The 23,879-nt window shown below is 49.8% G+C and overlaps 1 protein-coding gene across 4 annotated transcripts in view; it reads left to right on the top strand.

Annotated features, from left to right (window-relative positions):
* The first annotated feature begins 920 nt into the window (after nt 1-920).
* The window catches only part of CDK14 (cyclin dependent kinase 14), a 2,110,677-nt gene continuing 2,087,718 nt past the window's right edge, over nt 921-23,879 (top strand). For 2 of the 4 annotated variants that reach the window (XM_085631156.1, XM_085631155.1), the window contains exon 1: nt 921-1,281. In XM_085631156.1, the coding sequence (XP_085487282.1) occupies nt 1,188-1,281 (94 nt within the window). In that variant the 5' untranslated portion in view covers nt 921-1,187. The remainder of the gene's footprint in view (nt 1,282-23,879) is intronic. The other 2 variants (XM_085631160.1, XM_085631158.1) reach the window with 2 other exon arrangements.

The raw sequence follows: 23,879 nt of genomic DNA, 5'->3' as shown, positions 1-23,879 counted from the left end.
TTACAATATTTCGAGAATGTTTAACTTTTCCCGAAATATTCCAGGACTGTGATTGGGCAGTAGAATGGCATTTCATGCGTCATCAACAGTGTCTCTTGCCCTGAGGGGGCTAATGGAGGCAAATAACTCACGGTAAAGGGAGAGAAATGCAGCCATGAGCATCTCCGTGAAGATGTGGAGAGGTGCAGAGCTGCGACCCTGCGGGGAGCTATCGGTCTCTCTCTCTCTCTCTCTCTCTCTGAACCACTGAAAGATGAAAAGCAGCGAGGTCTGCTCTTGTGTTTGTTAGCTAAGCATAGCTCTGTGTCAGAAAGAGCCATGAGGCATATGGACAAAGGCATTTTGGAACATGTAGAGAAGTACTCCTGTAGTACTTATGTGAACTGGCCCATAAAATCTAAAATGGGAATATTCAGGGAATACTGGGAAAATGCAAAGATGCAATGTATTATATTTGTAATAACTCTATATGAATACAATTTGTGCAAATAGAAGACATTGCATCTTTGAATTTTTGCTAATAGGGAGTTAGAAGTTTTGGGTCGAATGTAGGGTATATAAGGAGTTCTGTAATATTACTTTCTGTACTCATGAATGCTAGAATTAATGACCCCCTTGCATCCCGTATTTGCCTCGATCTTTATAAATAATTGTTACTGCAGTTGTAATAGTCCAGTTTGTGCAACAGACTCAAACAAATAGAATATTCCTAATTTCACAGATTATATAGCATGTACTGGATACATGGTGTCTCGCGTCCTCTTGAAAGAATCGACGTGATTACCCGTCTACACGGAGGGCTGCTATACATATGAGCGAGCGTATGGCAGAGACTGACAAACGAGGTTTTCACTTCCCTTCACTGACGCGTGGTGGCGCTGTTGCTGTCGGTAAAGACATGACCATGCCGGGTGCAGGCTGACAGTCCCGGTTCTACATGTCCACCTCTCCTTCTCCCTCTCACAGCCGGGCAGCTGTCTGGCCGGAACTGCAGCATCCCTTCCCCGCGCACCCTGCCTTCCCTCAGCCGGAGAGCGGACTCGCAGGCCGGGTTCCCCTTCCATGGCCCTGAGCCCCGGCCGGTGTTCAGAGGCTGCCACGAGCAGCTGGTGCTGAGGCTGCGGAGGAGCAGAAACCGGCTTCCGTCACCCCGCACCACTGCGGACCCGCATCAGCGCCGGCTCTAGATGTGCGACCTGGACCTGTTCCCGCAGACCGCGCCCCGCAGCAGCAGCATGAAAAAGTTGAGGAGAACTTTGTCGGAGAGCTTAAGCCGCATCGGTGAGTGTCAAAAGATGTCGCTTGCGCCTCTAACCATCCATACACACGCCCAGACACACACCCACCCCTGCCAGGTTAGGGTGGTTCTGTGCGCCCAACATTGTGGCGATTAACTAGAGCTGTCGGATGTGGTGTTTTTGCTATGCATTCTGGTCTTTGTAGTTTTACTTTCCCTTTTATAAGCGCGAAACTACAACTGGAGGAGCATGGAATGACGGGACTACATGACAGCCGCATAAAAAAACACAAGACAATTTGTGTGAGTCAAAACACTTGTAATCCCTTTCAGAATCTTTGACTACAGGCGAGGGAATCGATCGCCTACCTGGAGAGGGTCACTGTTCTCCCATAGCACTGAACGACTATTGCTCGGATGGAATTACATGCGTAGTTGGTAAATGACCGATTAGAAGTTGCATCCTGGGGCTTGTAGTTTGGCTTAGAACATCGATCTTGCGGGCTCAAAGATCTCATTGGCAGTGCTCTCGGTTGGGATCAAAGAACTGACTAAATGTGTCACCCATCACACTGGACCACTTGGCAGCCATCTATATGTGTACATTTGCCCTTATAGTCCCCCCTGCCCCCTCCCAAGAGCCACTATCTGTGTTTTCCGGCGAGCAGGTCACATCGCACACAATCGATGGAATAGAATGTTCGGTGTGACCTACCCAGTATAAGGAGGGTGCGCAACTGCCCTGTAGATTTCAGCAGCGTGCAGTGGTGCCAGCTGCACAACTGGGAATGAAGCGCCAACCCAGCCTGCACTGTAAATGGAACGGGGCTCTGACGCGGGATTAATAAGTATGAGGGGATATCAAATGAGGTGCGCAACGTGGAATATACAGTTTAGTAGGGCAATGATGTTTGTTCTCCTTGATTACAGTCAGAACCCCTAGTCTGTATTAAACACGTAGGCTAAACAGGCGGCAATGTGTTCTCAATGATACATTGGACGCCTTGCTACCAGCAGCCCGCAAATTCAGACTTCCCAATTTCGTATAAGATTGTGCGATTTTAGGCAGCTCACTTAATTTCCCTGAAAATCTGTCCTATTACCTTAAGGAATAAAATGTTAGAAACCAGACGCAATTGCATATGCCTTTCGCAGACGAGCACTGTAGTGCTTTAACGTGGGGTAGGGCGCTACACTGTGGGTGCACGAGACTTGGAACGTTCGGTTCGAACCTGAAAGCGGCTAAAGGCGGCTCGTTCGGCGTGTCGGCCCCATCAGTGACCCGGACCGAGTACCCCCGGGCTCTACGAATCATTTACTTGTACACGAGCTAATGCCTTCCCGGTTCCTTTGAGGCGGTCGCAGCTGGTGAAGTAATTCTCTCTCGCCATAAGTCACCCCGGCTCTGGAGGCCTGAGATCACGGAAAGCTGCTTGGCAGCTGTACGCGGGGCCATAGAGTGAGTAACACAGCTGCACTCTCACAGCACAGGGACCAAGCAGAAGCAGCACAGAAACCCTAGAAACATGGAGTGAAAGGCACGCATTGCGCCCCCTAGTGGCATACAGGAGCCACACACATAGACAGTGTGGTCCGAAAGCTGTTGAACCTGAAAGTTGATTAAGTTTCGAAAATTACTACATCATCACTGCTTTAAATGGAGATCTAAAAGCGCAAGTACCCACTGCTCCAGAGTCCCTGCCTGCCTCTGAAGTGCTGGTGTACTCTGATAAAAGTATTGCACCATTGCTGAGAAGTGCAGGTGCCCTGTCAAATTAAAGTGTGGGTACGTACACTGAACCTGACAGTACCTGTCCAATTTAAAGCACTGTACATCATTATACATAATGTAAACTTAAATGTGAACATTCAGCCCTAAACCCAGAATCAGGACGTGATCTGATCCCTGCGCAAACTGGAGTCCTTAGAGTGATGGCGCTGCGCCAGCGAGGAAAGTGGCTGGGCGGCTCGGTAATGACAGGAGGTGTTTATATGCCAGTGGGTGGGGTGGTGTGGTCTGCCGCTGGGGGGGCGAAGGGGGATGGGGGTGCTGTTGTGGGAGGGCGTATTCAGAAGTGCACTGGTGAAGTGTGCAGTCTGAAAGTGCCCGCTTCACCCCTGAGAAGAAGCACACCCGTGCATTGACACCTTTGTGGTTATTGGGAGAAAACCCTTCTCTTCTAGACGCTCGGAGAAGCCTGCATTTGAACTCTTAGCGCTAGGTTTGGAATGAAGAGCCGCACACATGATCCCGTATATCGAGTTGTATGCTGGTCAGATATACGCTAAACTGTCAATATTAATATGTCATTAGCCGATCGCATTAGTCTAAGTATTGGCGAGGATGTGGCGTTAGAGCCAGACCTGCCGACTTCGCAACTGGATCTCGGCGTCGGCTCAACAACAACATCCTGTGATTCTGGGCAAACCCTCAATCTCCCCGTGCCTAAAAAGTGACTTAGTGTAAAGTAACTGATGCTCATGTAAAGCGCTCCTATACCTTCAGTTCGAGTGCGCGCTAAATTAAAACTGAAAAAATAAATACATTTATATAAAGCGACGGGTCAGAGGAAAATATCTCTCTATATTTTACATATATGTTGCTCTAAACATGGGCGAGATTAAATGGTCTACTGGTTATAGTGTGCTACTGTGTCATAATTTAGGCTAACACTGCGCGGATCAGGCGGTAAACTGGGGTGCGATCCCCTGCACCGACCCTGCTCCAGGGTGCAGCCGTCCGATTCTGGCAGAAACTGCCCTGCCACCCACTGCCCTGCCACCCACTGCCCTGCCACCCACTGCCCTGCCACCCACTGCCCTGCCATCCACTGCTCTGCCATCCACTGCTCTGCCATCCACTGCTCTGCCATCCACTGCCCTGCCACCCACTGCCCTGCCACCCACTGCCCTGCCATCCACTGCCCTGCCATCCACTGCTCTGCCACCCACTGCTCTGCCACCCACTGCTCTGCCACCCACTGCCCTGCCATCTACTGCTCTGCCACCCACTGCTCTGCCATCCACTGCTCTGCCATCCACTGCTCTGCCACCCACTGCCCTGCCACCCACTGCCCTGCCACCCACTGCCCTGCCGCCCACTGCCCTGCCGCCCACTGCCCTGCCGCCCACTGCCCTGCCGCCCACTGCTCTGCCGCCCACTGCTCTGCCATCCACTGCTCTGCCATCCACTGCTCTGCCACCCACTGCTCTGCCACCCACTGCTCTTCTGATGACAAGAACGTGCTGTTTATCAGAGCCTCGTCACAGCTTCGACCTCGGAACCTGGCCGTAGGTACCCAACTCCTTCCTTCCTGCATTTACCCTGACTTTTAATGACTCTGCATTACTTCCGTATGCCAATGTCAAATCTGCGCTTTGACCCGGAAGTCTATTATTATTATTATTATTTTTATCGTCATTTTGTAAAGCGCAGCCTTCACCTAACAGGCATCTCGGCGCTATCAAAACCACCAGTCGACCCCAGGAGTGAGCCGTTCTTAGTATTTCACAGACAGGAGAACCGTAAGTTATATTATTTGTGTAGGCAAGAGCACGTTTTTAGGTTCTTCCTAAAGCTCAACAAGTTTCCTTTGGCTCTGAGGGAGTTTGGCAGCCGGTCCCATTATTCAAATACAGTCACGGATTTTGTTAAAGGGTTATCTGAGCAGTTGCTAGAGCTGACGGACAAGATGTTTAGAATACAGTAACTATACCTCAGTCAGTGCCATTTATATTTTTTTATAATGACTTCATAGGAGTGTTTAAATATATATCAAATTTATTATTTATTTGAATATTTCTATGAACAAGTAGTTCCACTTGATGAATATTCGTTGAAAGCTATCCCGTTACCAGCCTGGGAAGCAGCCAATGAACTTTAAGTACAGGAAAGTCATTAATATTTTTCATCCTCTTCACAGCGCCGACAGTGACCTCCACCCAATGCTTTAGGTAGGATGAAAAAGGTGCTTGGAAGGGCGGGGTGCGGCTAGAGAAGCGTAACTAGAACTCTTTTGTTATGGGCTTTGTTATTAAGTGCTTGGCCTAGTGCATGTAAACTAGAATCCCCTGCTGCATGCAATGTGACCCGTATCTGTTTGCCTCTGCTTGAGTTTTCTGTTCTTGCATCCAGCCACGTCCCACAAACCCATGCACCTAAGAATATTGGATGTGCCAATGCTTGTTGGTAGTATAGGATACACGAGAAGCAGCAATTATTTTGTTGGGAATCATTTGGATTGGGAATGCTTCAATTCTGAAAACGTGAGACTGAATTCGCCATTGCTAGAGTGGCTGTGGAATGGGTATTGGTCCTCTGAGTTTCTGAATCTCCCCTGTCTTCCCCTCCATGCTACTTTCTTCTGCAGTTTCTTGCTCTGTTAGCCACCTATAGCCTTCTTAGTCCCACATCCCACTGAAATCTTCCCTCTACACATCTCCTTCCTCTTCATCACTGTCTTTTTCACTATGTCCTTCTGCATCGCATGCACTCTCGCTCTTCCTTCGGTGCAGTCAACATTTAAGCAGTTGTCTATACCCCCATCACCCTTTGATGTAAAATGGTAAGTGTAATTGTCACATATGAGACTATGGCTGTGTAAGCTCTGATGAGAGGCCAAGGATTTGGAGGGGCATGGTCTCCGAACACCTTTAAACCCACTGACAGGCACTGAGGGAAACCAGCAGTGCCTATAGGTTCAATCCCAAATCTCTAAATATTTCCCGGTCACAACCCCCCCTCCCCCCCAAAAAACACACACAAGCACAACCTGAACTCACCTAGACACGTGGTGGCAATTTATTGCACAGTATTTACTATACAAGGGTCACATGTAGCATGGAAAATGTACAGACATAACATCCGGACGAAGCAGATGTCTTTTATGGAATGGCAGAGGAAATAACATCTGAAATGTTATTATGTACTTTGTCACTGACATGGAATACAGCCAGGGTTTTTACAGTCATTGTTAGGGAATCAATCCCTATTTTTCCTCCTTTAAAGTTGGGGCCATAAATGTAGGCCCTGATATGGACCTGTTACAAGGTCACTTTTAAATTATTGCCGGGTCTGAGACCTGCAAGGACCGGCTCCACTGAGAGCCCTGAGGCCATCAGACTGATCTGCCTTCCAGTTCCAAGATGTCGCACGTGTGAGCATCACCAAAACAGGGGCATTGTACCGCATTGTTACAGCTGGTAATGATCCTGGGATGAGCATTGCGCCCTTCTGCCATCTGCTTGGCCTCAGAGCAGTGTGGGTAATCAGCTATGCCAGGTTTGCTCGCAGGCCACCGAGAGAGCTCGTAGACTGGATTCTGGTTTTGACACTGTGGTTGTGTTGTGTAGGTCTTGGAGATGAATGTGGGCTGATGAGGTGACTCGGGAAGCAGCATTGCCGGTTGGTGTGGCGGGTACACCCTGTGAGACTGACGGTGGCCCGTCATAGTGTGTTTATGACTGGTGCCCCCCTCCGTGTCAGGGCCGGAAGTGACGCGCAATGCGCGTCACTTCCGGGCCCAGGTGTGAGGGGGAGGCTATTTAGCCTTCCCCCACCCTCACTGGCGACCTCTTTTGTCGCCCACCTCGCCTTTTGATCGGTCGCTGTCTCGGGATCGTTGCCGTCGTCATCGCCTCGCGGGCCCCATCGCCATCATGCGTTTGCACTACGGTGAGTCTTGCTTTACCCTTCCCGCCCCGGCCCCGTCCCTGGGCAGTACCAGGTTGACGGGGCCCTGTGGCCCGGATGGCCACGGGTGGGGAGGGCGCAAGTTGGGCCAAGAGGGCGCAGGGCCTCGTTAGGGATGCGGTGTGAGTGGCAAGTCCGGTTGCGTGCGCGTAACTCCCCCCCCACCCCTCGCACGATGCGCTGTGGACGGGATGGCTGCACGGCCCATTCTGGGATCTGGGAGGCTGTCGGCTAACGCGCGGTTTCGCGCGGACACCCTGCCTCACCTGGTGCTCACGGCTGGTCGGGGGGGGGGTGTGTGGGGGATCTGCGCCCGTCCTTGGAGCTTCGGGAACCGGGTTCGAACCTCGGATACGGGTTGGCGTTCTGGGGGTACCCTGCCTCATAAAACAAGCTCCCCCCTCCCTCCACGGCCATAATTCGGCTGCTCGCCTGAGGTCCACGGGGGCTGAGCGTGCTGGGCGTGATTGTGGTGCACGACAGAACCGGGAGGCAGGCAGCGCTTACCGGGTATGCGTGCAGAGGTATGCGAGAGGGAGCCAGCCTAGTTCGGCCTGTTTGACCAGGTCCTCTGATACCGGGCGGCCGCAGTGACAGGGGGCTTTACCTTGTGCTCTCCTGACGTTCATATTGCATATTGTAGGCATTATTGTAATTAAAGATTAAAACGGGTCTCCTTATAGTAAGCGATGCAACTATTAACCAGTTAATGTAAATACGAGCCCAACAGCTGGTAAATGAACTCATTGCTATCTGAGAGGTCAAACAAAGAAGTACCATAATGAACACTGCTTTGTAGATCCTTTAAACCCTAATCTCTAAAACGGTGTCTTTTTCACCAATATCAGCGTGAGAAAAAGAGGTTGTGGCGTAACGGCCAGAGCTGCCGACATTGGAAATAGGAACCAGGTTCGAGCCTCGGCGTCGGCAAAACATCCCGTGATTCGGGGCAATTCACTTAATCTCCCCGTGCCCAACAAGAAACAAGCATTTACGCGAGTTTAAATTATTCACGGCCCCGATGTGTAAATTTAGATGGTGATTAGGACATTCGAGCACCTGCGTGGCCCGGTGATCAAAGGCATATCATCGGTTGACTTATGCGCCTAGTTGGGTAATGTAATTAGGGCACTCATGTAAAGCGCTCAAATACCGCCTCTATCACGCCGCGATGAGGATGTCGCGCGGCCGCCAAAGGTGTGGTTTGCAGGTTGCGAACCTCTTAGGCGCGTCCACACCCTGTGTTCGTAGGCAAATCACTTATTCTCCCAGTGCCTGGACGGATAAGGTAACTACGGGGCTGTTTAAGGCGTTCCTACCCTCGGGTGAACTCGCACCGATTGAAGTTGTAGGGATGGGGTGCCTAGGCTAGACTGCCGATTTTGGTGCTGGAACCCAAGGTTCAATCATCTCGGGTCGCGTCCACATCGTGTGATCCCGGCCAAATCATTTAAGCTCCCCATGGCTAAATGCTTATTGTAAATACGGTGCGCGTGTATAGCGCTCCAATACCGTCGGGTCGAGCTCGCGCTATATAAATTTGCAGCAATTTTAGCAGCCTTTCAAAGGGGTGCACCCATCGTCCAATGGAGAGTTCATTGGTTTGGGAGTGCAGTTAGCATGGGATTTGAACGAGCAGGTCAGGTAGAAAGCGGAAGGGATGAGCCTCGGCGGGACTGCCGATTTTGGTGCTGGTAACCAGATTTCGATCATCTTGGGTCGTGTCCACTTCCTCGGTTTCTTGCCAAATCACTTAATCTCCCCGAGCCTGAATGCGTAATGTAAATACGGCACTCATGTAAAGCGCTCCAATACCTTCAGGTCGAGTTCACGCTATATAAGTATGCAACGTGTAATTGCCGGCTGCTTACGTAGGCAGATCCATGATACCAGTGCTTGCATTGTTCACAAGATTTCGCTCCTATACCTTCTCGGGGGCGCGTTCGCGTCGCAGTGGGCCTAAATTTAAAGAGGCTTGCTGGACTTTGGTGCCTTGGCGGTATTGTGAACGCTGCAGCGCTCCATAATACCGCAGGGGCGCCCTCGCGCGCGAGAATTTACTGGCACACAGCCCTCCTTTACACTGCACCCGATGCTTGAATTTGAACGTCGTACTGAGTAAGCGCTCTTAACACTGTAGAACCATTCCCGGCACCGCGTGCTTGAAGCTGTATGATAACCTCGGGTCAATTTCGTATTCGATCGTTTATTACGGTATTGAACCCCCAGTGCCTTGTGTAATGTAAATACGACGCTCACGTAAAGCGCTCTCCCAGTGCTCTGTGTAAGGTGAATACAATGCTCATGTAAGGCGTTCCAATACCGTGGGGAGATTTCACGCTATATATTGTGCAGTAGGCATTGGTGGGCTGCCATACGGGCTGATGAGCGATGCATAGATTGCATTAAGGCAGATGCATGATTCGGGGATGAATCTGACGCAATTCCTTCGGGTCGGTTGGGCATTATGTAAATATGCACGGGCTGCCGATAAGACGGATTTATGATTCGGGTGCATGCATTGTTCACGTGATGTCGCTCGTGCCCATATTCGCGCACATTAGGTGACCCAGGTCATTGCGACACCCCCTTCCACCTCAAGTCATGGGGCACGGCGCTCGTACACGGCGCTCCAATACGTTGGCGCACATCAATGTTTAAGGAACTTCGACGTGCCCCGCGCATGCATGTGCGGCAGGTAGCTTGGGTCCAGCGCTCCAAATTGCGCGTTCTCATGAACTGAGTCAGGGGGTGCGGTGCTTGCGTCCGGGCTCAGTTGGCTGGGTGCGCAGCAGCAGCGTGATCAACAAAGGCTTCGCGCGAACATGTTGTTTGGCCTCGCGAATAATTGGGGCTTGACGTTAGGGCCTTTCAGCTCCATACGCTGAGCCGGCGAAAGCGCCCCGCGACTGTGGCAATTTGTAAAGGGGCCAATTGTGGGGCGGATCGTGCGCTCGTGGTCTTGGTTGACTCTTTGCTAACGATGGTTTGTTTTACAGTTCCGCTCTGGCCGGATTGCGGTCGGATGCAGCCTATTTGACGGGACGCCGAACGCCAACGGACGCTCCACGCAATCATCTTCGTTTTCGGGAGTAAGTACGGTCATGTGCTAGATAAGTATGCAACATGTATTGGCCGGCTTCCTATAATGCAGACACATGATGCAAGTGCATGTTTTATTCACAAGAATTTGCTTGTGTACACATTCGCGCGCATCAGTTGATGCCGGCCATCTCGACACCCCCTGCACCCGAGTGGGTTACCTGGCCGGTGCTCGTGTCCGGCGCTCTAATAATTTCGCGCCATTACGGTTTGCGCTAATCACTAATCCACCGTGCCCGAATAGGTATGTTAATACGGGGCTCATGCACTGCACTCCATACACCTTCGGGCGGGTCACTCTGTGACTCTGGGCTGATAATTTAATATCCTCGTGCCCGAGGATGTAGGTATATGTGGTGCTCATGAACTGCGCGCCATTACCTTCGGATCGAGTTCACGCTGTGGTTGTGATGTGGGCAAATCACTGATCACCCCAGGCCCAGATATGCAGCCGTGCTGCTGGGCCTGGTCTACCTGGGCCCCCGAGGGTCGCGAATACGCATGCGTGCTGCTGGGCCTGCTCTACCTGGGCGCCCAAGGGTCGCGAATCCTGGCGGCTCATGATCCTACTCCGTGCCCGAATAGGTATGTAGATACGGGGCGCATGGACTGCGCTTCATATACCGTCGGGCGAGTCGCGCTGTGACTGCGGGCAGATCACTTAATCTCCCCGGGCCCGATTATGTATGTAAATACGGAGCTCATGAACTGCGCGCCAATACCTCGGAGCGAGTTCGCGCTGGGGTTGTGACGGTGGGTAAATCATTAAATATCGCCGTGCCCGAATATGTATGCGAGCTGCTGGACCTGGTATGCCTGGTTTCCCGAGGGTCACAGACATGGTGGCTCATGATCTCACTCCCGTGCCCGAATAGGTGTGTAAATTTGTTGCTCATGCACAGCGCTGTCATACTTTCGGGTCGAGTTCGGGCGATATAAAAGTGCTATTTACAGCAAGGGTCGCGCTGTCCGATCCTGACCACACGTGACCACGTGTCCCTCGTCTCCAACCTTTTGCTGAAAGGGGGCTTGGGTCGTTTGTTGTTGTTGTTTTTACACCCACCCCCATTGCTTACGGCATCGCGCTCCCAAGTGCATCCGTCCTTGGGCAGGGCGCACCAAAGTGGGGATAGCCCTAACGTAGAACGGTCATTGCCATGTTAGTAACAGTTAAACACGGGTTGCTGCCGACAGTCTAAAATAGGTAGGCTTAATCCCGCAATTCTGCCCCGCCAACATGCTTATGTGGGCCGCCTTCAACTGTCACTCATAGTGGCACTGATATTGGGGAGATCACACATATATGACTGTAACCTAGACACCCAGGTGGGTGCCTAGTCGCGAAGGGCAACGCAACCGAGATAGAATGGTAGTTATTATCGAATGCTAAAGGAAGTCTGGTTTGAGCCACTAGATGGGTGTAGATATGGTTGTAGCTCAGTGCCCCAATCGCATTGGATACGGGTTCGCACTGACTTAGAGGCAAAAGAATAAGTGGTCACCACATAGGTTACCGGCGTGATTGACCAAGTGGTTGCGGGTGCGCCGCTCGCGAGCAGATTTTAACCCGTGGTTATTTCGGTGTCTTGGAGTGTCCCTCTGTCTCAAACCCACCGATAGTTCATTGTTAAGCCGATTAGCCTGCAGCACACTGAGCTGGGCACCATAACCAAGAGTTAGGCCTGCAGGAGAAGTAGCTGAAAGAACCATATAGGTCCAGGTGTACTTTGGGGGGCATTCCTCTGCAACCAAAGACAGATTTCGGGTTGCTTCAGTGAGGACCTTCCACCCGCGCTTTAGCCAGGGCGCTTGTGGGTGGTATAGTTGTTATATAGCAAGGGTGTGGTCGTTCAAAAAGTTTGGTGAACACTACGTAGAGCCTCATGGCGTCAGGGCATTATGGACCATGCAGCATTCGCAACATTCAGAATAGGGCCGGTATTTGCACCAAAGTTTCCGGTTGGTTCCCACAGACTTGTCCGCCCCCGAGGTTACCCTTTAGGGGTAGAACTTGAGACTAAGGGGGCATCTCCTGCTCCGGCGTCACAAATAAGCGTTAGCTACGCGGGGATGGAGTACCATGTGGTCCTGCCACCACTGGGTTCCCGCCAGTCGATGGTTCACTTTGGGTGGGACCTCGAAGTCTACGGTTCCTGGGAAGCTTCCAGCCGTAGGGCAGTTAGCAACAGATGAAAGTATCAGCGTGTGGGTATCGGACATCTGCTTTCTGGGAGCTCCGTGCCCTGGGAGCACGCGCGTTGCCCTAATTCTGAGGCCACCCATAAAGGGGCCGAGCAGCAAAACAAGTAAATAGGCTCCATAGGCGGGCCTTACAGCTGGGTGAAACCACCATCATTTGGAGATAGGCCCAGGTAAAATAGGGCTTTTCTTAATGTCTAGAGGACCATTGCGGTTGGGGGTAGCCCCCACCGGATTCAATGGTCGCGTACCGCAGCTGCGGGAGACTGGGATCCGGGTTTACGGACACGTTACCGCGCTAGGGGCGCTGCCAGCAAACATGGGTGCTGCTGTCCCAGTATCTGGGGTGTCAGCGGGGCAATCGCAAGGGGACAGTATGTCAATAGTACATTTGACACGCCCAGGGTGCACTAAATCTCCACTTCAACGGAGCAGGAATTTGGCACCGCTGGGGATGCTCTGGGTTGTGGTGGGGGGCACCCCCCGCCACCCTCCTTCTGAGGAGCATGATGGGAAGGGCGTAGCAGGACTTAGTCAATCCTCAATGCGTGAACTTTACTGTCAGCACGCAATGTTTAAGCCGGACAGATTCCCGAAGCTGGTATGCCTAGGGGGTTACATCACTGAGGGATCTGTAGGGGCATAATTCCCATAAGGAATAGGGCATGGTGGGCAGGGGCAGGAGTCGCCCCTTGCTCATGGTCACGCGCTGGCAGCGAGGAGCACTCCTGTGCTCCGGGTTTAGCAATCAGAGGGGCTGGCCAAAGGTTAAGTAAACCCCTTCTCGCCTTCATAGCCTAAGAGGGCAGGCCCAGAATTGTGAAGAGGGTAACCTGCCCGCTTGGGGGGCGAATAGTTCTTGGCACATCTCCCCAGGCCCAATGGGTCCTTTATTTCAGCAGACCCTATTCCGATTAGGATAGCGTCTCGGGCCTTGGGGGCTTAGATGGGGCCATCTACAACACCAGGAGCTATAGCTCAATGGTAAGTCTTGGGTTCGAGTCCCGCAAACGCTGTCAAAGTGTCATAAGTTGGAAAAATTTCAAACTCTTCTTTAACCAGGAGCCATAGCTCAATAAGTCTTGTGCCTACGGTTGTAATGGTCTCACAGGACAAGGGTTCGAGTCCCGCGAGCACTGTCAAACTGTCATGAGGTGGCAGAATGTCAAACTCTTCTGTCTGCAGGGATGGTTCCCTTCCAGCTAGTTGCAGGAAGCCCTAGATAGGAGAGGTGCAGGTAAGACTATAGCGGGTTGGTGGGGGGCCCTGGCTGCGACGGTTAGCCGCCTCCAGGGCTGTGGCGGAGTTACAGGGCGATCTGGAAGCAGGCCGGTACAAAGGGTACCTCTGCGCGGCACCACGTGGTGCCTGAGCCAAAACGAGGAGCCTCCAGAGAGGTCCCGGAAGCCGGTCGGCGCCCCGCTAGGCCTGCGGGCGGTTGTGGGCCTGAACAACCGGGGGCTTGCTATGCGACGCTCCGCCCCGAGAGGGGGGGGTGTGAGTAGAATTTCAACGGCACGTGATCGTAAAAAAGAATCACTTGGGGGGCAGCACTTGCGGGTCGTTCCCGTGCTGCCCGGCTCATCAGGCGGGCAGGCGAAGTAGATGGCCGCCTGCCCTTGGATCGCCCGTAAGATAACCCACGTATTACATATACTGGAATTATGTAATAAACCTGCAGCATTTGTTACCCACTTACAACTGTTTCTTGTGTTTTCATTGGGTAACCTAATTTGGGGGAGGGGGGAAAGCGGGGTGCCCCTGGGGGTACTATGCCGCTGACCGCGGCCCCTGCAGGGGGCCACTCGGCGGTCGGCACCTTAGTGGCCCCGGGGCCCCGGTCACCCCTCCCCACTCCCTCCTTCGGGGGGGGCAGGGACACAGACTGGTGCCCCCCTCCGTGTCAGGGCCGGAAGTGACGCGCAATGCGCGTCACTTCCGGGCCCAGGTGTGAGGGGGAGGCTATTTAGCCTTCCCCCCACCCTCACTGGCGACCTCTTTTGTCGCCCACCTCGCCTTTTCCCTCCCTACCGCTTACCCGGCGTAGGCGTGGTTGGGGGGGGGTTTTCTGAGCGTTGTAATGTTTTCCTTTTCGTTGCAGGCGGAGTTACAGGGTGATCTGGAAGCAGGCCGGTACAAAGGGTACCTCTGCGCGGCACCACGTGGTGCCTGAGCCAAAACGAGGAGCCTCCAGAGAGGTCCCGGAAGCCGGTCGGCGCCCCGCTAGGCCTGCGGGCGGTTGTGGGCCTGAACAACCGGGGGCTTGCTATACGACGCTCCGCCCCGAGAGGGGGGGGTGTGAGTAGAATTTCAACGGCACGTGATCGTAAAAAAGAATCACTTGGGGGGCAGCACTTGCGGGTCGTTCCCGCGCTGCCCGGCTCATCAGGCGGGCAGGTGAAGTAGATGGCCGCCTGCCCTTGGATCGCCCGTAAGATAACCCACCTATTACATATACTGGAATTATGTAATAAACCTGCAGCATTTGTTACCCACTTACAACTGTTTCTTGTGTTTTCATTGGGTAACCTAATTTGGGGGAGGGGGGAAAGCGGGGTGCCCCTGGAGGTACTATGCCATTGTGTGTGTGTGTGTGTGTGTGTTAGACGGTGTTTCCCTGTCCCAGTGCGCCTCTTTATGTCTTCCCTACACCAGTGTGTCTGTGTTACTGTGTTTCAGTGTCTCCCTGACTCAGTGTGTTTCTCCCTGTCCCAATTTATTTATTTATTTTTATTTTGAGAGTTTTATAGAGCGCGAACAAGATCCTTGCGGATGTCAGAGCGCTTTACATTAAAACAGCTGTTAGTTATACAAACAAAACAAATATGCAGGTAATACTCGTATACAACAACATTTCGTACAGCAGAAATAGGGTAGAGAATAGGAAAACCTCCCCATTGAGACAAGTCAAGGACATGAGTTGGGTGTTTAGAGCGCCTCTCAGTATCCCTGTCAAACCGTGCCTCACAGATAACGAGGTTACTTTCTTCCGCCTCTTTCCATGAACTTGCAGAGTGAGGGCACAAGGTTTTCCATCACACCTCGGGAAATCCCTGCTCTATTCTGTATACACTCCAATGTCTCCATGTCCTGGTGTGCATTTCAGTGTCTTTACGTTCAGGTGTGCCGTGGTGGCCTTCGGTGTCTTCCTGACCCAGTGGGTGCCATGTCTCCCTTTCCCAGTATACTTCTGCCTCAGTGTTCCTGTGCACCTCTGTGTCTTTCATTCCCAATGTGTGTTAGTTACTCTTGTCTCTGTGTCTCCATTTTACCTTTCTTTGTCTTGTTTCAGTGTGCTTGTTCGCGTCTCCTTTCCCACTGTGCTTCTGTCTCTCTGTTTCAAGAGTGTGCCATAGTCTCCCTGTGTCCTTCTGTCGCTTCCTGTCCTAATTAACCTCTGTGTCTCCCTGTCTTTGTGCCTTTGTGTTAGGGTGACCAGATTTTCAGAACATAATAAAGGGGATGACCAGAGACATAGAAATGGGACTAAATATTGTCACTGCCCATGGTTGTTGAAGGACTGTATTTGAAAACACGCAGGGCCACTTTTTCGTGTGTGTGAGTTAAACTAAAGGTTAAAGTGATGTTATTAATTATGTCATAGAACACGTAATGAGCGATGTAGTATGGGGGTAATTAGCAGTGTATGGGGAAGAAACAAGTTATAATTACTTTAGGGCACAAGCTGTAGTTCCTTGAGATAACTATGGTGAATTTTAGTGGTTTTTGTTTGTTTAAAATGGCATGTTTTAACTGATGTTTTCACTTAACTGCAATGTCCCTTTAATCTTTTGCTTTTTTAAATGAATTTCTAAAGTTACAAAAATATATACATAAAGTAAGATATTATTACAATTCCTAGCTATGTCACTTCAACATTTGATTTTTTTCAGTGAATTTCAAATTATTTTTTCAACCTAAAGTAAGATGATCATCATTTTGCACGGTGGGGGGTTGCGTCCAAACCCCGTGGGTGCCCATTGCATGTGTTGTGCTTGCATGGCTCACTATGTGATGTAACAATATAAAGGGTGTCCTTTTAAGTAAGGCCGACCTACTGACTTGTCAAAGGATTAGAACATCAAAATATAAAATTGGGCATATTGGCTTTTTCTTGGGGTCAGCACATCAACATACATAGAGCAGACGTCCTGTTTTTGTCAAAAAGTCACCAGTAACCATGATCAAATATATTTTATAAATTCACATATAGCAATGTTCAATAAACTATTTTCAATGAAGTGATAACGGATAATGCAGCAGATTATGAACAAGCATTGGAAATGCAATAGGTCTCGCCTTTATTTAAGGTAAAACCATTTGCTTTGCTAATGGTATTGTATTTTATCTATCTATTATTGAGTGTATTATTGAGTCTATTTAGTTTTCTCTCTCTTTTCTATATATTCTTCTTTTTTTCCTAACTCTCGCAGCATGTTAACCACGTCCTCTTGTTTTTACTGGTCCTTAGTAACAAGACAGTTAATTGTCTATGTTTACTTTTTGATCCCTGTCCAATGCTTGAGTCCAACCTACATCTGACATATTGTAACCCTTTAAGAAACAACTGTTTGCCGATATCTGGGTTTTAACATCATCAAGTAGGTGTTTAGCAGCCTCAGACAAATAAGCAGTTGTGTAAGATGGATGTTTACTAGACTCCTGTGGCATGTGGTGTTCTTAATGATGTGGAGTCCCACTAAACTCAGTACTTTTGGCAAAGCTACAAGCGTAGTCCATTTATAATACAGAACTGCACATGTTTGAGAAAACAGGACTTTGGTTCAACTAGAGTACATCCTGACCACAGTACAGCCCCCGATATTTCATAAAAGCCCACTGCAATTCGTTTAAGGACTATAATCTATGGGCGTGATCAGAGTGGTTTAAGGACTATAATCTATGGGCCTGATCAGAGTGGCAATGTCTTTTTATCCATCTTTCTTGCAAGAACGTATGTTTCAGAAAACACAATTTTTTAAAATAAACACTGCACTTGCTGCTGTAAAATCTTTCGGCATAATAGCCATAAAAGAAGAACATATATAAAATAAACCCCAAAACTAGTTATAATATTAAAAACAGTTAAAAATGTGGAAAAGAAACTGTACATCCAGATTAACGATTTATGCAGTTTTCAGTAGTACTCGTCGCTTAAACCACATAGCAGCCAGGAATTTTGAAACAGCGAATACAGTAGATCTCGTCACATCTGATTTGAGTATTCGGAATGCATTCATGCAATGAGCGAACCCCAGATTTTTACACAAAGGTACAAGCCAATACCTTCTAGGCTTACTATAAGCCAGGCAAAAAAATAAAACATGAAGTTCATTTTCATTATCACAATTGCAACCGGGACAATTCATTGGAGAAGAGGTAGACCCTTGGTCTTAAATGCTCTAAGCGGTAGGGTTCCATATCTCCATTGCAGATACAGTTTCCTGGCTAAAATGGGGTAGATGTCATCTAAAAAAAGTTCAAAATTATATACATGTTTAATCTTTAAAAAAGATTCTGTGAGAGTGCCCACCTCTTGATTATGGAGGAGAGAATCCAACTTACTATCATAAAACAATCTGGAGAGGTGTTTGCGAGAGATCGCGTTACAACTGTTCAAAGGGTCGTCCCATAAGGCAGGTATGCCCAACCTACCACATTCGCTCTTAACATACATAAGCCACTGCACTTGCAATAGTAGCGCATGTCATTTCTTAATTTGGTAACTAGTGATGCTGCAACCCAATTTAGTATATTGTCCACCCCAGTAAGCGGTCAGTCCGGCCCACCAAACCAATCCTAGTTAATAGGTTGCAGACGAGTGGTGGGAAACACGCTACATGGCTGATATTTTCCAGGGTGCTGTGCTGCCCGTGATTGAATAGCTATACAATTACTATACACTGGGAGATGCAGTCTATGTATTCCCCACAGGCATAAACAGACAAGCGGAGTAACATTACATTTAACCCTAAACACCCAGAGGCTTATTTAAAAGCCCCTGCGCCAAAGGTACAACGCTTTTTTCCATGTTAAAAGTGATGCACCTGCGGCATTAGGTTCTTGTAAATAAGCCCCCTAGTATATGCACCTCGGTTTCAGGTTGGTAGTTTTCGGGGGTAGTGGAATGAGCTAGAGTTGATGAGTCAGTGAGGGCTTTATTTTACCGGCACCAACAGATAACTTTATTGTTCAGAGTAATAATAATGTTTGTATATAGCGGCTTTGTCCATAACGCTGTAAACGAGAGGTGTTACTATCACACAATTTATTGGTACGCAATTGGCCGTTCTAGGATTCACACTTGTTATCACCAAATCACCCATGCAGTTTTTTTCCGGTGAGCTTTCAGCTCACTGAGCCACCCTGAAAGAGACGGGTACCATTCAGACCCGAATGACCAGTTTCATTTAGATTTACTCTGGGTCATTTCACACTAGCCCCGAGGCCTTTGAATTGGACAACAGCCCTCTATGACCCCGGCGACCTTTCACATCCGAACAAACGCCGAGATGCCCGAGGCCTTTCAAGAGAGGCGCTGAGCTTCTTCTGAGAGCACTTGAGTAGACCTGCTGGCAAGTTGAAGTAACTCGAGCATGCGCAGAATGCTGCAGGCATCTCCAGGGTTCACCGGGGAAGCTTTCCATTGTGTTTAGCTGGGCTGAAACCCTCAGAAATGTTGCGCTCCTCTGAGTCTTTTAGTTAGAGGGGCCAGATTATGAAAAACACAAATTGGGACAGCCCATACATATACACAGAAGTAGGACTACAATTTGACAAGTAGCAAAGGGCACAGAATGGGTTAACTCACAGCAAACATCTCATCAACAAAAAAAAAAAAAAACACAATAAGACACCACGAGGAAATAAGCGCTTTGTTTACACATAGCATCATTTGTTTAACAAGGTTGCTTTACAGATGAGGGCTGTCACTAATCATGCCTGCCCTCTCTAAAATTCGGAACAATTGCTGAATTTACTGGAATTTGCCAGGAAAGATGTTAAAACCAGGGTTTGCACCAGAAAATTCGGAACACCGTGTTACGGCCACCCCTTTTGTTAAGGTAACATTTGGAACAATGGCTGTGTGAACGCGAACACCCCCCATTCCCGCCCCCACCCAAGCACACCCAGAGTATACACAAGAGCAACCCGGCTCGAGTCTGCGTTTTTTTGTCAGTGACCGAGGGCCGCAGTCTGACTCGGTCCTGTGCACACACAGATGGGCTAAGACAACCCGGATACCGGAAACCCAAAACCTGCGCCTCACAGCGCCAATCAAACACGGATAGGGCACTCTTACCCCAATATTATTCCAGACACCCTGCACTTGGATCATACGCTGTGGGTGTGGCTTCGTTTTGGAACTGCACATTCATGTCCGATGGAGCCTGCGGCCCTGTTTCCTCACGCGCGGTGTCTCATAGAGCTGTCCCGAGTTCTCTGACGCTTGGCGAGGGACAGGGTTTGTGTGCCTGTGTTTGACTTTCCGAGCACGGTGCCTGATGGTGGGCGTGCACCATCCTAGCTCGTGAGATGTCCCCAGTGTCTGGCTGTGTCTTGTTCTCTTCTGCTGGTGTCTGACAGTCTCCAAGACTGGTGTTTTCTTGTGTCCATGCATAACTGAGGCTGAGTCCCGTGCTCTGTCTGGTGCGTGGTGTCTGACAGTGTGTCTGTGCCCCACGCTCTCTCATCCTGGTATATAGCAGTGGCAGAGCAGCGCTCTCTTGTATCCGGTGTCTGACACTGGCTGGCCCTGGCGCTCTCGTATGACAATGGCGGTGTCCCGCACCCTCTCATGCCTACTTTCTGTGGTTCGCGCGCTCTCGGGTCTAGAGCCTCACAAGGTTGTACCCCCAACGTCCCCCGCCTCTCAATGCCTGTTGTCTAACAGTGGCCGAGTCCTGGGCTCTCGCCTGCCTGGAGTCTGACAGAGGTCGTGACCAGGCAAAAGATGAGCTCTGCACGCTCTCGTGCCCGGAGTCTGACAGAGGTCGTGTCCGATGTCTGGCAGTAGCTGAGCTCTGCACGCTCTCGTGCTCGGAGTCTGGAAGTCTCTTTCCCTGACCTTCTCTTGTGCCCGTGTATGATATTGGGTGACTGTGCCCTCTCAAACCTAATGGCCGTGCTGTGCGCTCTTTCGTGACCGGAGTCTGATGGGTTTGGGTTTCCGCTCTCTCATACCCGTCGCTGACCCTGTCGTACCCCTGGCTCTACCTTGGTGCCTGGGTGCCGCAGGGGTACCCTCTGACCACCAGAGGAGGAAATGTCAGAAGCGGCAAACAATGCAGAACCCGTTGTCAGTCACCATGAATGACCCTTCCCCCGCCCCCACCCTGCTCACTCCCCCGGCAGGAAACAACAAGAGAAAGGCAGGCATTTCATTCACCCGGCCCGGAGAGCGCCAGCGCAGCCCCGGCTTCCGCACTCGTCGAAGGAGTCGTGTATTAGTTTTATGTTAGTGGCTTGAAGGAGACATCCGGTGCTGGAACTTTTTACTGGCACTGTCAGCTTCCGGTATATGCAAAGTTACCACGTATGGACAACGCCTCGTCGGGGATATTAAACACTGTATAAATGCGACCACAATACAATTAGTGCCAATTATGCAACTATTACAGTATTTCTTGTATAAGCGGAGTACATAAAATGCGACAGAAAGAGGAACACAATATTCTACAACTGTTCTCGTTTGTGTTTTCCCATCTACACGTCTCAATAGATATTGGTAATTAAAGCCACATCTCACACAATGGAGAAGCACACTGGCAAGCTTCAATTGTAATAACCAGTCGAGTTTTCTTCCTATCTACATTTAATCCGCTTTAAAACTAGATTTCACGAGTTAGCTGTAATATTGTTATTGGTGGGCCAGGGAGGAGGCAGTGTGCCCTCTGACACAATTTGTAAGCAGGCTGTCAGTAAAAGGTTTGACTCCAGGAATGCACAAAAGGCCTTCGGAGGTCGATGTACGAAGTGTAAAAGTAACCCAGTTACAAACCGGCCTCGATCGCTTGTCTTTATGGGGCCATATGTTTATAATTAGAAACACATGGCCCCATAAAGTTAAGAAAGTGCTTTGTGACAGCAGCTAAGCGGGCCACTGAGTCCGGATCGGAGGCCAAAGGGCGTGAACCAAAAACCCTCATTTCCAATGGCAGGCCACCGTTGAGCATAAACTGTGACGCCAGTCAATGGAAATGAGGGGCGGGGCTTCAAGCCCTCTACTGAAACTCCTCATTAGCAATAAATTTCGCCGAGCGAGCAGCGCATGCGCTGCCACGCTAGGCGAGACCTAAAAAACAAATGAATTATCACATGAGGGTCAGTACTGCAATGTTATTTAGTAACAATGCACATGAATCATCAGGAACCCAAAGGGCATTGCAAACCTGTGATCCTACTATGTGTTATATGGTAATTAGGCCCCAAGAGTAGGCCCAGAGGCACTGTGGGCCTATTACCCGTGTTACGGTAATTACCTACATCAACAAAGTCGGGGACTCTGTAGAGGCCTCGCCCCGAATACTACAGCGGTTCCAGTGCCCCCACCACAGTCTCCATCCTGGGGTCCGAGGCGAACTGTCTCCAGTCCACGCTGGTTCCTCGAGTGGTACAACGGCTTCCTATAACAATGTGGGAGGTGGGGCACACTGGTATCCCAGCACCTCAGGAGTGGTCTCTACTTCCCCTGTTGGCGCTGCAAGCCCCATGCCCATGTAGGCGTCAGTGAAGGCAAAAGCCTGAAGGTGGGGCAGAACTCTTCAGAGGTGCGCTCCCATGCGCCTGCAGCGACTCCTCTTTGTTTTGGAAATGCGCGGCTCTACACGCAAAGCCGACTCCGTGCCTGGGACAAACGAAGAGCGATCTGCATGAGCTGTCTTTTACCTGTGGAAATAACGCTCCACACGCACTACGCTACAACAAGTGCTCCACACACACTGTTAGGGGGATTTTCAAAAGTGCTCCATGTGTACTTTTGCAGAGTAAAGGGGTGTCAACAAGAAAAATAGCGCTCACCCCGTGCTAAGTAGTTTGGAGAATACAGTGCAAGCCACACACCCTGGGAGAGCACTGGGCACAAAGAGGTAGGCAGGTGCAAGGCCAGCACATAGGGCAGATGTCAAATGGCAGTTCCTCCTGCAAAACAGTCCTCTCTGCAATTAGGAGAGTGTGGAGCCATAGCATCTGGTTACAAGTCCACACAGTGTCTCTGGTTAGACCAGAGCCAGGGATCAGCATGACAACAAGCAGACAATCAGTCCAGTTGAGTCCTTTAAGCAGCGTAGCAGTCCCTCTGACAGAGTTCCAGGTCCCAAAGTGCTTCATCAACATGGGGTCAGAACCCGTATACTGATACACAGCAATGTCTTTGATGTAGGGGGATGACTTCACAAGAAACCTTAGAAGTGCACAACAATCCACTTACAATCCAACCTTAACTCCAGACATCAATAGAGGGTAAATCATTCCTTTGTGTGAGGGCAGGACACAACCTATACAAATGTAAAGTGCGAACCCCTTTCCCTCTCCCAGCCAAGAAAGACCATCAGTATGCAGATGAATGCAGATGTAACCCTGTCACACTCAGCCCTTCCTGTGTGATGGCTGACTGGAAAATATGAACAAAGTGTAGCTGCCACTCGGGGCTAGACATGGATAGGAGTGCTGCAGACCCATTATTAGCATTTAATTTACAGGCCCTGGGTATATGGTAGACCACTTTACAAGTAAACAAATATGCCAAACAGGTGTAAACCAATCATACCATGTTTAGAGTGGAGAGCACATGCATTTTAGCACCGATTAGCAATGGTAAAGTGCCCAGAGTCCTAACGCCAACAAAAAGAAGGTCAGAAAAATAGGCGGAGGACAACAACAATTTTGGGGATAATCCTGCATACAGGGCCAGGCACAACACTCTGCCTTTAGCCTCGTTCCTCTTTCTGGTTGTGCAACTCCTCGGTGACTTGCAATATCCTTATCATGTACGACAGGGGGTGCTCTGTCCCTAATATTATGTTACGTTTATACCACCTATTGGTTGCATATCATCTCTGCATCTTGCCACTAGGATTTTTATTGGTGGGGATTGATCCAGTGTATGCAGTATAAAGATTGTTAGGCTTAACTTTCAAATCAGTACTTGCTCATTTATCCCTCTAACTGTACTGGCCCCCCTACAGCTAGACAGATTACATCATTACCCTCACCATGGAGGCAAATGGTCCTCGGATGGATCTTTCTCCGCCGATAGGAGGGCTGGGAATAAGGATGTCCAAAAGACCACGTTAGCCACCCAATGAGAAACAATAACTGGTGAATTACTCACAAGTTTGAAATAAGGTTCTAATACTCCACGCTCAGGACCATACTGTAAAAATAAAGTATTGCAATTGGGAGACCCAATCTCCTAAAAAAAGTTAGGTATAACTAGAGTGATACACCAAAGGCTCTGCTACTGCGACACAGAATAAAAGCAGCAGAACTATACATTCTGAAAACATTAGCTGATTCACCCTACAACGCATTTATATCAAAAGAAAACTTTAGCTCAGTTTAAAATAACGAACAGCAGGACACAAAATAGATTCAAGCAATTTAGATAGTTATTGTATTAATGTTCCAAAATCGATCTAGATAAGCAAT

The sequence above is a fragment of the Triturus cristatus genome, chromosome 10, assembly GCF_964204655.1.
Source record: "Triturus cristatus chromosome 10, aTriCri1.1, whole genome shotgun sequence".
Taxonomy (NCBI): Eukaryota; Metazoa; Chordata; class Amphibia; order Caudata; family Salamandridae; genus Triturus; species Triturus cristatus.
Note: the sequence above shows the minus strand (reverse complement) of the source record. Positions and strands in the feature narration are given on the sequence as shown.